The sequence below is a fragment of the Aythya fuligula genome, chromosome 32 (genome assembly GCF_009819795.1).
Source record: "Aythya fuligula isolate bAytFul2 chromosome 32, bAytFul2.pri, whole genome shotgun sequence".
NCBI lineage: Eukaryota > Metazoa > Chordata > Aves > Anseriformes > Anatidae > Aythya > Aythya fuligula.
In genome coordinates, this window is record NC_045590.1 from 126,904 (window position 1) to 142,964 (window position 16,061).

Below are 16,061 nucleotides of genomic sequence, written 5' to 3' on the forward strand. Positions count from 1 at the left end.
TTATTTCACTTGCAGCCCCTACAAAGACCCCCCCGGGTGCCCACGGCCCCATAGAGCTGGGGGGGCCCCCCCAGGAGGTGCTGGCCGAGGGCAGACAGCCGGCCCAGGCGGCGGGCAACAGCCTCCAGGCGCTGAGCCCCCCGCCGCTGAGCACGGGCCAGGGCCCGCAGCTGCCCCCGCAGCCCCCGCACCTCCCACAGCAGCACCCGCAGCAGGGGGGCCATGCAGGGACCCCCCTGACCCCCCACCGAGGGGGGTGTTGGCACTGCTGGTGGAGCTGGACCTGTGGGGAGAGAAGCAGAGACACAGTGTGCGTCATTGTGCCCCCCCGCCCCAAGCCCCTCAACAACCCCCCAGCACTGGGGGCCCATCTCAGGGGTCCCAGGCAGGGACTGCTGCCCCCCCCAGTCCCATCCCATAGACCTACCTGCACATGGGGGCCCAGGCAGCATGGGGCTGTCAGGGGGTGTGTGGAGGAGCTCTGTGGGTACTGGAAGAGTCTGGGTACCAAGGGTCTCCATAGGGTGCTGGGGGCGGACTGGGGGTCCCTGGGTGCCATGGGTCTCCGTAGGGTGCTGGGGAGGGATTGGGGCTCCTTGGGTGCCAAGGGTCTCCACAGGGTGATGGGGGAGTGATGGGAGTCCCTGGGTGCCAGAAGTCCCCATAGGGTGCTGGGGAGGGATTGGGGGTCTTTGGGTGCCAAGGGTCTCCACAGGATGCTGGGGAGGGATTGGGGGTTCCTGGGTGCCAAGGGTCCCCACAAGGTGCTGGGAGTATGGGGAGGTCCTCTGGGTGATGAGCAACTTTGTGGTGTGCTGGGGGGCTGCTGGGGGTCCCTGGGTGCTGGGGGGCTCTGGGGATTGCTGGGGGGGTGCTGGGGGGGTGTGGGTGTCAAAAATCCCCATGGGGTGCTGGGTGCGTGCTGTGGGGGTCCAGGTGCTGGGGCGCTCCGTTGGATACTGGAGGGGTGCTGAGGGGCTCTTGGAGCTGAGGGTGTCAGTGAGGTTCTGGAGGGGTGCTGGGGGGGTTGGGGTGCCAAGCAACTTCACGGGGTGCTGAGGGGATGCTGGGGGGCTCTGGGAGATGGGGGGCTCCATGGGGTGCTCCGAGGGGGCAGCAAGCGTGTAAGGGCTGGTGGCAGCTGGAGGGAGCACAGTGAGTGCTGGGGGACTCTGGGGACTGTGGGTCCCTGGTGGGGACTGGGTAAAGGGGGCTGGGGGCATCCAGGAGCTGGGGGACTTTGCAGGGGGGTGCTGGTAGTGCACAAGCTCCATCCAGGCAGGGGGTGTCTCCACACCATGCTGGGTGTGTGCTGGGGGTCCCTGGGTGTTGGGGGTCCCCTCAGGCCTCTGGGTGGGTGCTGGGAATCCCTGGGTGCTGGGGTTCCCCAGGGGGCTCTGGGTGTGTTCTAGGGGTCCGTGGGTGCTGGGGGTCTCCTCTGGGTACTGGCTGGGTGCTGGTGGCTCCTGGGTGCTGGGGGGCTCTGTGGGGCGCTGGGAGCCCAGACCCAGTTGGACTGCAAGGGCAGGGGGGCTGGCCGGCCACAGGGTGGGGGGCAGAGATGAGGGGTGTGATGGAGATGTGGTGGGGGGCACAGAGACCCCAGTGATGCCCAAGCCTGCGCCAGCACCTGGATGGGGAAGAGTCCATGAGACTACCCCCTCTCCTTCCCCTCCTGCCCCCCTTTCTTTGTCATCTCCTCTTCTTCTGCCCCTCCCTCTCAAACCCTTCCACCCAACAGCAGCCCATCCCATCCCATCCCATCCCATCCCATCCCATCCCATCCCATCCCATCCCATCCCTCTCCTCCTCACCCCTATGCACCCATCACTCTTCTGTTCACCTGCCCTCCCTCCCCTTCTCCTCACCAACAGTTCACCCATCCACAATGCTCCCCATGTTACCTTCTGGATCTGGTCTTGTTGTGGGATGTGTGCTCCACATGGTACCTTCTGGGCCTGGTTCTGATGTGGGATGCGTGCTCTCCATGGTGCCTTCTAGACCTGCTTCTGCTGAAGGATGTGTGCTCCTCATGGTTCCATTGATATCAAAATCATCTGAAGGACTTGTCCCCCACGTAGTACCGTCTAGACCTGATGCTGTTGCAGGATGTGAGCTCCTCATGGTCCCGTCTGGATTTGGTTCTGTTGAAGGGTGTGTGCTCCACGTGGGAACAACTGCTGTGGGACGGGCACTCTGTAAGGTATCAGCCAAGCCCAGTTCTGTTGAAGAATGTGCACTCTGCGAGGTGCCATGTAGACCTGGTTCTTCTGGAAGATATGTGCTCCTCATGGTACTTTCTGGACCCAGTTCAACTGTAGGATGTGTGCTCCTCATGGTACTTTCTGGACCCAGTTCAACTGTAGGATGTGTGCTCCTCATGGTACTTTCTGGATCCAGTTCAACACCCAATGTGGTACCTCCTGGACCTGGTTCTGCTGTGGGCTGTGTGCTCCATATGATATCAAACAGGCCCAATTCTGCTGCAGGACTTGTGCTCTGTGTGTTGCCTTCAGGATCCAGTCCTGCTGTGGGATGTGTGCTCCTCATGGTAGCTCCTGGGCCTGGTTCTGCTGTGGGATGTGTGTTCATCATGATACCTCCTTGGCCTGGTTCTGCTGTGGGATATGTATTTGCCATGCTATCTTCTGGACCTGGTTCTGCTGTTGGATGCGTGCGCCACATGGCACCATCTGTATCTGGTTCTGCTGTAGGATGGGTGCTCATCATGGTATCTTCTAGACCTGGTTCTGCTATGGGATGTGTACTCATCACGATACCTTCTGGACCTGGTTCTACTGTGGGATTTGTGCTCCACGTGTTACCTCCTGGACCTGGTTCTGCTGTGGGATGTATGATCCTCATGGTACCTTCTGGACCTGGTTCTGCTGTGGGATGTATGATCCTCATGGTACCTTCTGGACTTGGTTCTGCTGTGGGATGTGTGATCCTCATGGTATCTTCTGGACCTGGTTCTGCTGTTGGATGTGTGCTCCACATGGTACTTTCTGGCCCTGGTTCTGCTGAAGGATGTGTGTTGCCTCTAGGATCTGGTTCTGCTGAAGTACCCCTCTGGGTACTGTTCAGATTTAGTTCCGACACAGGACGTGTTCTCATGGTACCTTCTGCACCCAGTTCTGCATCCATAGGACGTGTGCTCCTCATGGGACCTTCAGGACCTGGTCTTGCTGAAGGACGTGGATCCCAGGTGGTACCACCTGGCCCTGGTTCTGCTGTGGGACGTGTGCTCCGTACAATATCATCCAGGCCCAGTTTTGCTTCAGGACGTGCACTCCATGTGCTGCCTTCTGGATCCAGTCTTGCTGGAGGATGTGTGACCCTGATGGGACCTTCAAGACCCGGTTCTGCTGTGGGATGTGTGCTCCCCATGGTACCACCCAGATCCAGCACTGCTACAGGATGAGTGCTCCTTATGGTCCCCTCTGGACCTGGTTCTCCAACGTGGTGGTTCCTCCACGTGGTAGCACCTACTGGGAGCACCACGGTGGGGGCTGAGTCTTGCCCTGCTTTGGGCCATGGGTGCCACCCATCGGTTTGGGTGGCACTAACAGGATCCCGTCCTTCCAGCGTCTGGGTGCTCCTGGTGGCACCAACCAGACCCCAACCTGCTTTGGGCTTGATGCCTTGCGTGGTTCCCACCGAAACCCAACGTGTTGGGCTCATGGTGGTCTGTTTGGCCCCCACCACAACCCGCTCAGCTTTGGGCTGGGTGATCTGCACAGTGCTGAGCGGATCCTGTTCTGCTTTGGGCTGGGTGACAGGGATGGTACCGATCTGATCGCGTCCTGCCTTGGATCTGTTGGTGCCAGATAGATCCTGTCCCACTTTGGCTTTGGTGGTGCCAACTGGATCCTGTCCTGCCTTGGATCTGTTGGTAGCAGGTAGATCTTGTCCTGCTTTAGGCTTGGTGATGCCAACTGGATCCCGTCCTGCCTTGGACGTGTTGGTGCCAGATAGATCCTGTCCTGCTTTGGCTTTGGTGGTGCCAACTGGATCCTGTCCTGCCTTGGATCTGTTGGTGCCAGCTATATTCAGTCCTGCTTTGGGCTTGGTGATGCCAACTGGATCCCGACCTGCTTTAGACCTGTTGGTTCCAGCTGGATTCTGTCCTGCTTTGGGCTTGGTGATGGCAACTGGATCCCGTCCTGTCTTGGATCTGTTGGTGCCAGATAGATTCTGTCCTGCTTTCACCTTGTTGATGGCAACTGGATCCCGTCCTGCCTTGGACCTGTTGGTGCCAGCTAGATTCTGTCCTGCTTTGGGCTTGGTGGGACCACCAGGCTCCCGTCCCACCTTGGACCTGTTGGTAGCAGGTAGATCTTGTCCTGTTTTGGGCTTGATGATGCCAACTGGATCCCGTCCTGCCTTGGACCTGTTGGTAGCAGCTAGATCATGTCCTGCTTTGGGCTTGGTGATGCCAACTGGATCCCTTACTGCCTTGGACCTGTTGGTGCCAGCTGGATCCCATCCTGCTTTGGACCTGGTGGGACCACCAGGCTCCCGTCCCACCTTGGACCTGGTGGTACCAGCCGCACCAGGTCCTGCCTTGGGCTTTGTGCTTTGGATGACGCCAGCAGGATCCTGCTCTGCTTTGAGTCGGGTGATCCTGATGATACGAATGGGATCCCGCCCTGCTTTGGCTGGGGTGGTGCTGACTCGATCCTGTCCCGGGGGGCGCTGGGTGATGCTGGGGATGGTGCTGGATGGCTCCCGACCCAAGGGGCGCCGGGTAGTGCTGGGGATGGTGCCAACTCGATCCAGTCCTGGAGGCCACTGGGAGGTCCCCGTGGGTGATGGCAGGTCCTCTGGCCCTGCAAGAGTGCAGGGGGGGGCTCAGTCCTTGTCCCAGCCCCATCCTGTGCATGGGGGCCCCTCTGTCCCCTCAGTGCCCCCAGGGTGATGCTCCCTGCTTGGGAACCCTGCCCACCCCCAGGGGCACCCAGGGCCAGAGGCTAGGGCATCCCTTGGGGACAGGGACTTGAGGACACAGAGAGGGACCCCAGCAGGCAGGGGCTGCACGGGGAGGGCTCTGTGCCCCCCCAGACCTGCTCCAGCCCCCAGCCACGACACGGAGCAGGGATCAGGGTGTCTGCCCCGTCCTGGTGCCATCCCACCTGCGCAGATGACAGCGGCATCCTCATGGTGGTTGCAGTTGTGCCTGCCCCAGGGCTCAGCCGGGCAGCGCCGCAGCGTGGGCTCCGTCCCCTCGCAGTTCACCTCGTCCAGCCAGACAGGGCCGGTGCCGGGGCCAAAGTGGGCGCTGCGGGGGGCTTCACGCGCCACCCCACAGCCCAGCTCCCGGCAGACCACGGCCGCGTCCGGCAGCCCCCAGCTGTCATCGCAGACGGTGCCCCAGCGCCCAGCGTGCAGCACCTCCACGCGCCCCGCACAGCGCCCGGGGCCCCCGGCCAGGCGGAGCTGGGCTGGAGCTGAAAAAGAGCTGGCGTCACACCACTGCTGGCCACCGGTGTCTGGGGTCAGGGTCTCCATCCTCGTTCCTTCATTACAGCATCCCGACTCCTTCCCCGTGCTCCTTCCCTTCTCCAACACCTGTTCCTGCCCCTCTCCGTCCATGTCCATGCCAAGTGATCCCAGCTCCGTCCCTGCTCCATCCCCCTCAATCTCAACTTCATCCCCTCTCCATCTGTCTATCCCAGCTCCATCCCAGCTCCTTCCATGCCCCATTCCTGTTCCTTCCCTGCTCCATCCCCCCTCCATCCCCGGCTCCTTCCCTGCTCTATCCCAGCCCTTTCCACCCTCCTTCCTTTCCAAACTCCAACCATGCCCCATCCCCACTTAATCCCAACCCCATCCCCTCTCCATCCCTTCTCCTCCTACCCTTGCGCCCCATCCCAGCCACGGTCTGGCTGCTCGGGGCAGGCTGGGGAGAGCTGGGGATGTGGGGCCGGGTGGTCTCGTGTGGCACGGCAGAGGGGGGCACCCGAACTGGGCTGGTTGGCAGCTGGTGGGGACTGGGCTCCATGGGGTCCACAGCGGTCAGCTCATCTGGGTGATGCAGGACAGCAGTGTGAGCCCTGCAGTGCACCATGCATACGTGCCACACTTTGCCTGTCCATGCACTGCGCCCTGCAGCACTGCACTGCTCAATCACCAAATCTGCAATTTAGCCACGGCAGCCCCCTGCTCATGCGCTGCACCAGGACCGCGTGGGTGCTCACTGCACAGCCCCTGTGTGTCTCCACAGCACTGCACGCACTGCATGCAGGCCAGGAGCACACCAGGGCGCGTGCACGCAGCCTAAGCACTATCCCCAGCAGCCGGGGCACTGTGCACGCCTGGCACACGGAGCAGGTACCTGCACAGACGACAGCCGCGTCCTCCCGGTGCTGGCAGTCCGTGATGCCCCACGGGGCGGCCGGGCACTGCAGCAAGGTTGACTCGTTCCCCTGGCACCGCACGTTGTCCAGCCAGATGGGGCCAGTGCCCTCGCCGAAAAAAGCCCCACGGGGAGCAGCCAGCGCAGCGCCGCAGCCCAGCTCCTGGCAGACCACGGCCGCGTCCTCAAGCCCCCAGCCATCATCGCAGACGGAGCCCCACTGGCCGGCATGTAGCACCTCCACGCGCCCTGCGCAGTGACCCTCGGCCCCCACCAGCCGCAGCGTGGGGGTCCCTGGGGAAGAGACCGGAGTCAGCAACAGTGCAGGGAGAACAATTCAAGTGCCACCCACCAGCAGGGTGCACAGGGACAGGCAGGGCTGCGGGCAGCAGCTCCTGGGTGTGGGTACAACGCACACCAACGCTGTACCTGTGCATGTCACGCTGGTGTCCTCCGTGTGCCCCGTGCAGCGTCTGGGACCCCCAGCCGGCCGCGGTGCCGTGTCACCTGCGAGGCAGTCAGTGTCACTGTGGGGTGCACAGCGTCCCCTCCTCGCGTGGCTGGGGACATGGGTGTCCCTGGGGATACCACTCACCAGGTGCTGGGGTGCTGGCGGTTGTGGTGGAGGGCGGAGGGGGCTCCATGGTGCCCAGGGAGAGGAAGGGGTGAGCTGTGGGGAAAGGCAGTGGGGCAGGGGTCCTGTTTAGCTGGGAAAGAGCCTGGCAGAAAAAGACCTGGGGACATTGGTCAACAGCCAGGGGAGTGGCTGAGTCACTGGAAGTATCCAAAAGACACGCAGATGTGCCTGGGGACCTGGTTTGGTGCTCGACTTGGCAGTGCTAGGCTAATGGCTGGACTTGAGGACCTCCCAGCTCTTTTCCAACCTTTGCGCTTTTACCATTTCTGCCTTTCCTCCCCCCCGGTGCCGGGGTCGCAGCCCACCTGAGCACACGGCGCTGGCGTCCTCCTCGTGGGTGCAGACATGGCTGCGCCAGCCCCGGTGCCGGCACTGGGCCAGGCGCCCCTCGCCGCCGCGGCACCGCAGCCCGTTCAGCCAGATGGGGCCGGAGCCTTCCCCAAACCAGGCGCCCGTGGGGGCGGCCAACGCGGTGCCACAGCCCAGCTCCCGGCAGACCACGGCCGCGTCCGGCAGCCCCCAGTCGTCGTCGCAGACGGTGCCCCAGCGCCCAGTGTGCAGCACCTCCACGCGCCCCGCGCACTGCCCCGGACCCCCAGCCAGGCGCACCGGGAACAGGCCTGGGGAAGGGAGCAGACATCAGGCAGTGGGGCTGCCGGCACCCACCGGGAACCCCCTGGGACCTGCTGGGACCCCTGCATGCACTGGGACATGCTGGGAGGCTCTGGGACCTACTGGGACCACGGCGTGCTCCAGGACTCGCTGGGACCTACTGGGACCCCGGTATGTTCTGGGACCTACTGGGATGTGCTGGGACCCTTTTGTGCTCTGAGGCCTTCTGGGACCTGCTGGGACTCTTTACCTAAACCCACTGGAACCTACTGGGACCCAGTGGCACCCCGTGTGCTCTGGGAGATGCTGGGGACTCCCAGACTTGCTGAGACCTACTGGGACCCACTGGGATCTACTGTCACCTGCTGGGAACCTTTCCACACACCAGGACACACTGGGACCCACTGGGACCTACTCAAACCCACTGGGACCTACTAGGAACTGCTATGACCCAGTGGGGCCCATGCATGCTCTGGGACCTGCTGGGACCCACTGGGATTTTCTGGGACCATTTGCACAGACCTGGACCTGCTATGACCCACTGGGACCCCTGCATGCTCTGGGACCTGCTGGGATGGTTCCCACACACCGGGACCCACTGGGAGTCACTGGGACACACTGGGAGCCCTGCACAGCTGGGGACCCACTGCAGGCTCCCACTGGCTGGCAGTGACTGGGATGCACTGGTGCAGGTACCCCCCCAGCCCAGCCCTGTCCCAGTACCTGCGCCATGGGGAACCAGCAGCCCCACTGGAGCCGAGAGAGGAGGGTGAGGGGAGGCCGCAGCTGGCTGAGCCCCTCCTAGCCCCCACATGGGGCCACGAGCAGCTTGGAGCCCGTAGGGGGCTTCCCAGTGCCCAGCACCATTCCAGAGTCCCATTCCCAGTGCCCCGTGCCCTCAGACCAGTAACCAGTGTCCCACTCCCACTGCCCCATTCCCAGTGCCCAGTTCCCACCGTCCCACTCCCAGTGCCATTCCCAGTGGCCTTCCCATTGCCATTCCCATGCCTCCATGCCCCATGCCTCCAAACCAGCAACCAGCGCCCCATTCCCAGTGCCCCATTCCCAGTGCCCCAAGTGCCATTCCCAGTGCCCCATGACCAGTGCCATTCCGACCACCCCATTCCCAGACCCATGATCAGTGCCCTGTGACCACGCCCTTTCCCAGTGCCCAGTGCCTTTCCAGTGTCCTTCCCAGTGCCCAGCAACCACAGACCAGTGCCCAGTGCCCTTCCCAGTGCCCCACACCCAGTGCCCATTGCCCCACATGCCCAGTTCCCTTCCCAGCACCCTATGCCCACCACAACCCAGAACATCCAGTGCCCTGCACAGCGCCCCACAGCCTTCCCAGTACCCACCGCCCAGTGCCCAGCACAGCCTCCAGTACCCACTGCAATTCCCAGTGCCCTTCCCAGTGCCCCATTCCTCCCCCACTGCAGGGCTCTAACTGGGAGCAGTGCCTACTGCATTGCCTGGCACCCCCCATGGTGCTGCTGCAGTGCCCCATGCAGTGCCCTGTGCCCCTTGCAGTGCCCCCATGCAGTGCCCAGTCCCCTGCTGTGCCCCGAGCCACCCAGCCTCTTTGCAGTGCTCCTGCAGTGCCCGGCCCCCATGCGGTGCCCGGGGCAGTGCCCTTCCCTTTCCAGTGCCCGTTGCAGTGCCCACACCATGCTCAGTTCCTATGCGGTGCCTGTGCAGTGTCCAGCGCAGTGTCCGGCTCCCTGCAGTGCCCGCGTGGTGCTCAGTGGGGTGCCCAGCACCATGCAGTGCCCAGCACCATGCAGTGCCTGGGTGCTCTCTGTGCAGTGCCCGTGCAGTGCCCAGCCCCTCGTTGTCCTCACCCCTTAGCCATGCAGTGCCTGTGCCCAGGCTGTGCAGTGTGCAGTGCACTGCTCCGCTGCCCCACGCCATACACACTGCTGCACTCATGCAGTGCTCGCCACTTGCAGTGTCTGAGCCCTGCCACGCCGTGCCCAGCACAGTGCCCATGCAGTGCCCATGCAGTGCCAGTGCAGTGCGCCCTGCTGGATCTGTGCCATGCCCAACCCCTCAGTGTCAGTGCAGTGACCAGCGCTGGCTTCATGCCACGTGCACTGCAGTGCCCGTGCAGTGCCCGAACCCTCGGTGTCAGTGCAGTGCCCAGTGCTGGATCCACATCACGGGCACTGCTGCGCCCATGCACTGTCCACGCACTGCTCGGTGCAGTGCCCGTGCAGTGCCCAGCACAATGTCCACGCAGTGCCCGTGCAGTGCCTGTGCAGTACCCGTGCAGTGCCTGTGCAGTGCCCATGCAGTGCCCATGCAGTGGCCTTGCAGTGACCATGCAGTGCCCATGCACAGCCCCCCCTCCCAGCCCCCACACCCATGCCATAGCCGTGCAGTGCCCATGCAGTGCCCATGCAGTGCCCATGCAGTGCAGTGCAGTGCAGTGCAGCATGGTGCCAGGCGCTCACCCAGCAGCAGCAGGGTCGGGGCCATGGCGGGTGCCGGTGCGGGGAGGGCGGGATGGAGGAGCAGCAGCAGCAGCAGGAGGAGGAGGAGGAGGAGGACGGTGACGGGGCCGCGCGGCTGGGCCAAGGATGACTCAGTCCGTCCGTCCGTGCGGCTGTGTGTCCGTCCAAGGCCGCACCCGGCCCCCCTTGGCCGGGATGAGAGGGGCCGGGGGGGGGTGACACAACTTAGGGACCCCCCTGGGAGGGAACACCCGGGTGCTGCTCCCCCCTTGCAGGCCAAGGAATGGGGAAGGGGGGTCCCGGGGGGGCTGGGGTTAACGCTGGGGGGGCCCCGGCACATGCAGGCGCCCACGCACCCACGTGGCAGGAGGGGGGGGATGGAGACGCACACGTGGCTGGGGGGCGCAGGGCCACGTGTGAGCACCCTGCACCCATGGGCCCCCCCCGGGCACCCCCATGCGTGGCAGTGGGGGCACACTGGGGGCAGTGGGGTCATGCTGGGGGTCAGCAGGGTCAGTGGGGGTCAGTGGGGGCACACTGGGGGCAACAGGGCCATGCTGGGGGTCAGTGGGGTCAGTGGGGGCATTCTGGGGGCAGTAGGGTCATGCTGGGGGTCAGCAGGGTCAGGCTGGGGGTGAGTGGGGTCAGTGGGGGCACGCTGGGGGGCATTGGGGTCATGCTGGGGGTCAGTGGGGTCACACTGGGGACAGTGGGGTCATGCTGGGGGTCAGCATGGTCGGTGGGGTCAGTGGGGGCACGCTGGGGTCAGTAGTGTCAGGCTGGGGGTCAATGGGGTCACACTGGGGGCAGTAGGGTCATACAAGGGACCAGCAGGGTCAGTGGGGGTCAGTGGGGGCACACTGGGGGGCAGCAGGGTCATACAAGGGGGATCACAGGCCACATACTGGGCATCACCACGGCCATACTGGGGGAGAGTGGGGCCGCACTGTGGGGTGGGCATTAGGGTGTAGGGGACACAGGGGCTATACTGGGTGTCTCAGGGTCATACTGGGAAGACTGGGGCAGTAGTGGGTGGGATATCGGTGGCATAATGTGGGGGGCATCAGGAATATGCTGGGGAGGGGGGCACAGGGGCCATACTGGGGTACAGTGGGGCCTTAGTGTGACTGGGCCACATAAAGCGGGGATACTGGGGCCACGCTGGTGGGCAGTATGGCCATACTGGGCATACTGGGGCCATACTGGGGCACAGCAGAGATGCCAAGAGCTATGCTAAGGGGGCTACTGGGGCCACACTGGGGGCCTGTGGGGGGTCCCCCAAGCTCGGCAGGGTTATACTGGGGAGCACTGGGCAGGGAGGATGGGGACAGAGGGGCCACACTAGGGTCACTGGTCCATACTGGGAGAGGCGCAGGCACAGCGTATCCGTGTGCGGGGCCGCACTGTGGGGCAGTAAGGCCGACCCTGGGCTCGGCAGGGCCGTGCTGGGGCCCAACTGGGCCGTACTGGGAGCTGTGGGGCTGTGCTGGGGGCCGAGGGGCTTCCCTTGCCCCCCCTCCCAGCGCGCCATGGTCTGAGCCGCTCCCCCCCGCCCAGCCCAGCCGGTGGAACCGCCCGACCCCGCCCCTAGCAACGGTCGCCATGGCGACGCCCCGCGCCTAACAACCATCACCAGGGAAAGGCCCCGCCCCCCTGCCCCGCCCCTTTCCCCGCGCGGGAAGGAAGGAGGCGGTGCGCGCCAGCAGGGTCCGTTTATTGGTCGGGTCCGGGCGGAGCCGGTGCCACCGCGGCGCTGCCCCCCCGGCTCCCGCAACCCCGTGCTTATAGGGCCCCCCCCCCAACTCGCCCTGCTGCAGCACCGCGAGGGGTGGCCACTGGGCGGCTGTGGGTGGCCACTGGGGGCACTGGGTGGCTGTGGGTGGCCAGCATGGGCCCCTGAGTGGCCACTCGGGCCACTGGGTGGCCACTGGGGTCTCTGGGTGGCCAGCAGGGGCCACTGGGTGGCTGTGGGTGGCCACTGGGGTCCTTGGGTGGCCAGCAGGGGCCACTAGGTGGCCAGCAGGGGCCCTTGGGTGGCCACTGGGGGGCTGTGGGTGGCCAAGAGGTGCTCTTGTGTGGCCAGCAGAGGCCCCTGAGTAGCCACTGGGGCCACTGAGTGGCTGTGGGTGGCCACTGGGGTCCTTGGGTGGTCACCAGGGGCCACTGGGTGGCTGTGGATGACCACGAAGGGCCACTGGGTGGCCAGCAGGGGCCCTCGGGTGGCCACTGGAGCCACTGTGTGGCTGTGGGTGGCCAGCAGGATTCCTTGGATACCCACATTAGCCATGGGGTTGCTGCGAGGTGGCCGTGAGGTGGGGGCTGCGGTAGCCCTGGGGGGGCCACGGTGGCCCTGGGGGGTCCGTGTGGCCACCCCGGTGGCAGCAGGGTGGCCACGGGGTCCGTGCCGCTCGCCCCCCCCTCAGAAGGTGTGCACCAGCTGCGCCCCCGGCAGCGCCTGCACCCCCTGCACCACCGGCAGCTGAGGGGCCGGGGGGCCGGGCAGCAGCTGCACCACGGCCTGTGCCCCCCCCTCGCCATCCGCTGCCCCCCTCTCCCCCCGCCGCGGCTCCCCCCTGAGGACCAGGACTTTTGGGGGTCCCGCAGGGGTCCCAGCCGAGGGCTGCGCGCCCGCCCCCCGCAGCACCAAGATGCTCCGCAGCCCCTCGGCCGTCTGCAGCACCCCCAGCCCCACGGCCGGCGCTGCTCCCCCCTGCACCAGCAGCACCTCCGGGGCCGCAGGGCCCCCCGCCAGCGGCACCCCGGGGGGCTGCGGGGCTGGGGGAGCCCCCGCCGGGGGCTGCAGGTGGAGCGGGGGCACCTCCACGGCCTGCAGGTGGAGGTCGGGCACCTCCAGGGCTTGGAGCTGGAGGTCGGGCACCTCCGCGGGCTGGAGGTGGACGCTGGGGGCCTCCGGGGGCTGCGGGAGGGTCTGGAGCTGGACGCTCGGGACTTGGGTGGCTTGGAGGTGGAGGTTGGGCACCTCGGCGGTCTCCAGTTGGACACTGGTCACGTCCGAGGTCTGCAGCTGGATGTCGGGCACCTCGGTGGCCTGGAGATGGACGCCGGGCACCTCCGAGGGCTGCGGCAGGGCTTGGAGCTGGACGTTGGCCACCTCGGCGGCCTGCAGCTCGATGTCGGTGACCCCCGGGGGTTGTGGCAGGGCCTGGAGCTGGATGTTGGTGACCTCCGAGGGTGGCGGCAGGGCTTGGAGCTGGACGTTGGTCACCTCGGTGGCCTGCAGCTCGATGCTGGTGACGTCTGGGGGCTGCAGCTGGACGTCGGCCACCTCGGTGGCCTGCAGCTGGATGTTGGCCACCTCCGAGGGTTGCGACAGGGCTTGGAGGTGGACGTTGGCCACGCTGGCCACCTCGGTGGCCTGGAGCTGGATGTTGGTGACCTTTGAGGGCTGCGGCAACGCCTGGAGCTGGACGTTGGCCACCTCAGACGGCTGCGACAAGGCTTGGAGGTGGACATTGGCCACCTCGGTGGCTTGCAGCTGGATGTTGGCCACCTCCGAGGGCTGTGACAAGGCTTGGAGGTGCACGTTGGTCACCTCAGCGGCCTGGAGCTGGATGTTGGTGACCTTCGAGGGCTGCGGCAGGGCTTGGAGCTGGATGTTGGCCACCTCAGAGGGTTGCGGCAGGGCTTGGAGCTGGACATTGGCCACGTTGGCCACCTCGGTGGCCTGGAGCTGGACGTTGGCCACCTCAGCAGCCTGCACCTGGACGCTGGTGACATCCGAGGGCTGTGGCAGGGCTCCCAGCTGGACGCTCGCCCCCTCTGCTGCTGCCTGTCCCTGGGGGGCACCTGCCTGGCACGGGGGCTGCTCAGGGAGGCCCTGCAGGAGGAGGACACCGGGACCTGGTCCCTGCGTGGTGCCGGCCACCGCCTGCAGCCGCAGCCCAGGCAGTGCCGTCCCCGTGCCGGGCACCAGCAGAAGGCTCTGCCCAGGGCCCGGAGGCTCCCCTCGGCGTGGGGTGGGCTCGGGGGGCGGCCGTGGGGCAGCGGGGAGCAGGATGAGCTTCTGCGGGGGTGGCGGGGGGCTGGGGATGAGCTGCAGGCCCTGCGCCGTCTGCACCAGCAGGAAGGTCTGGGCGTCGGGGGCTGCCACCTCCAGGCTGAGGGTGGCCTGCAGGACGGGGCCGTCGCGGGGGGCGGCGCGGGGGGGCCCCTTGGGGCCGGCGGCGTGGGTGCGGAGGTGGCGCTGGAGGTAGGAGGCCATGACGAAGGCCTTGGGGCAGAGCGGGCACTGGTGGGGGCGGGCGCTGGAGTGGGTGCGCTGGTGGAGCTGGAGGTTGGAGGAGTGGGTGAAGGTCTTGCCGCAGTGGGCGCAGGCGTAGGGCCGCTCGCCCGTGTGGGTGCGCTGGTGCTGGCGCAGGTTGGAGGTCTGCGCGAAGGCCTTGCCGCACACCGGGCAGGCGTGGGGCCGCTCGCCCGTGTGCAGCTGCCGGTGCCGGCGGAGGCACGAGGTGTTCTTGAAGGCCTTGGGGCAGTCGGGGCAGGCGTAGGGCCGCTCGCCCGTGTGCAGCCGCAGGTGGTACTGGTAGTGCGAGGACCACTTGAAGGTCAGCCCGCACTCGGCGCACTTGAAGGCGCGCAGCCCCGTGTGCACCCGCTGGTGGATGGCGAGCAGCGAGGAGCGCTTGAAGGCCTTGGGGCACTCGGAGCACTTGTAGGGCCGCTCGCCCGTGTGGTCCCGCATGTGGTAGCGCAGCCCTGAGGAGCCCTTGAAGGCTTTGCCGCACTCGGTGCACTGGTAGGGGCGCTCTGCCGGGGCTGGAGCCGCCGCGCTCGGCACCGGGGGGGGCCGCGGGGCCTCCGGCTGCGCCGGCGGCGGGTGCTGCTCGGCCGAGTGGCCCCGCTGGTGGCCCAGCAGCCCGGCCAGCTGCCCGAAGCTCTTGTGGCACAGCGAGCACTTGTAGGGCCGCTCGGCGGCGTGGCTGTGCCGGTGCCGCGCCAGCCCCGAGCCGTTCTTGAAGGTCTTGCCGCAGGTGGGGCAGCGGTGGGCTGCTGGCGTCGCCGCCGCCTCCCCCGGCGTGGCCGGCCGGAGGTGGCCGCGCTGGTGGCCCAGCAGCAGCTCCTGGGTGGCGAAGGCGAGCTGGCACTCGCCGCACTTCCAGAGCATCCCCACCGCCTCCACCGCCTCCAGCAGCAGCGGCGGGGGCTGCGGCGGGGGCGGCGCGGCGTGGCTCTGCAGGTGCTTCTGCAGGCAGGCGTCCGAGACGAAGGCCTTGGGGCAGGCCGGGCACTTGTGGGGCCTGGCGGCGGCGTGGGTGCGCTGGTGCAGGAGGAGGTTGGAGGAGTGGGTGAAGGTCTTGCCGCAGTGGGCGCAGGCGTAGGGCCGCTCGCCCGTGTGGGTGCGCTGGTGCTGGCGCAGGTTGGTGGACTGGGTGAAGGCCTTGCCGCAGGCGGCGCAGACGTAGGGCCGCTCGCCCGTGTGGATGTGGCGGTGCCGGCGGAGGCTGGAGGAGTTCTTGAAGGCCTTGGGGCAGGCGCTGCACTTGTAGGGCCGCTCGCCCGTGTGCTGCCGCAGGTGGTACTGGTAGTGCGAGGACCACTTGAAGGCCATGCCGCAGAGCGCGCACTTGAAGGCGCGCAGCCCCGTGTGCACGCTCTGGTGGATCTGCAGCAGCGAGGAGCGCTTGAAGGCCTTGCCACACTCGGAGCACTTGTAGGGCCGCTCGCCCGTGTGGCTGCGCTGGTGGTAGAGCAGCGCCGAGGAGCCCTTGAAGGCCTTGGGGCACTCGGAGCACTTGTAGGGCCGCTCGCCCGTGTGGGTGCGCTGGTGGTGGATGAGGCGCGACGACCACTTGAAGACCTTCCCGCACTCCAGGCACTCGTAGGGGTGCTCCCCGCTGCCCGACGCCGCCCGCCCCGCTGCCAGCTCCGGCTGCTGCGCGCCCACCATGGCGGCTGCCCTGCGGAGATAGGGTGGGGATGGGGGCGCTGCACCCGGCTGGAACGGGGACGGCAGGGACAGACCCTGCGGATTGGGACAGGG

The 16,061-nt window shown here is 66.4% G+C and overlaps 2 protein-coding genes across 2 annotated transcripts; both read right to left on the reverse strand.

Moving 5' to 3' along the window:
- Nucleotides 1-234: 234 nt before the first annotated feature.
- LOC116500168 (soluble scavenger receptor cysteine-rich domain-containing protein SSC5D-like) lies at nt 235-11,664 on the reverse strand. Its single transcript, XM_032205084.1, has 7 exons — nt 11,589-11,664; nt 7,301-7,615; nt 6,338-6,652; nt 5,136-5,444; nt 1,905-4,832; nt 428-575; nt 235-283 (listed from the first exon to the last, which is right to left on the reverse strand). Exons 1-6 carry the CDS (start codon nt 11,662-11,664, stop codon nt 460-462), a joined length of 4,059 nt encoding a protein of 1,352 aa, XP_032060975.1. The 3' UTR covers nt 235-283; nt 428-459.
- Nucleotides 11,665-11,873: 209 nt separating this feature from the next.
- Nucleotides 11,874-15,968, reverse strand: ZNF628 (zinc finger protein 628). The gene has a single exon (XM_032205085.1). It carries the CDS (start codon nt 15,966-15,968, stop codon nt 12,480-12,482), a length of 3,489 nt encoding a protein of 1,162 aa, XP_032060976.1. The 3' UTR covers nt 11,874-12,479.
- Between the last annotated feature and the right edge of the window lie 93 nt (nt 15,969-16,061).

Excerpts from the sequence above, each read along its gene's own strand:
- LOC116500168 (XM_032205084.1), bottom strand. The coding sequence starts at position 11,664 with ATGGCGACCGTTGCTAGGGGCGGGGTCGGGCGGTTCCACCGGCTGGGC. Across the intron at positions 4,833-5,135 it reads TGCCGCTGTCATCTGCGCAG|GGCCAGAGGACCTGCCATCA; the intron begins GTGGGATGGCAC and ends GCACTCTTGCAG. Across the intron at positions 576-1,904 it reads AACAAGACCAGATCCAGAAG|CACCCTACGGAGACCCATGG; the intron begins GTAACATGGGGA and ends ATCCCTCCCCAG.
- ZNF628 (XM_032205085.1), bottom strand. The coding sequence starts at position 15,968 with ATGGTGGGCGCGCAGCAGCCGGAGCTGGCAGCGGGGCGGGCGGCGTCG.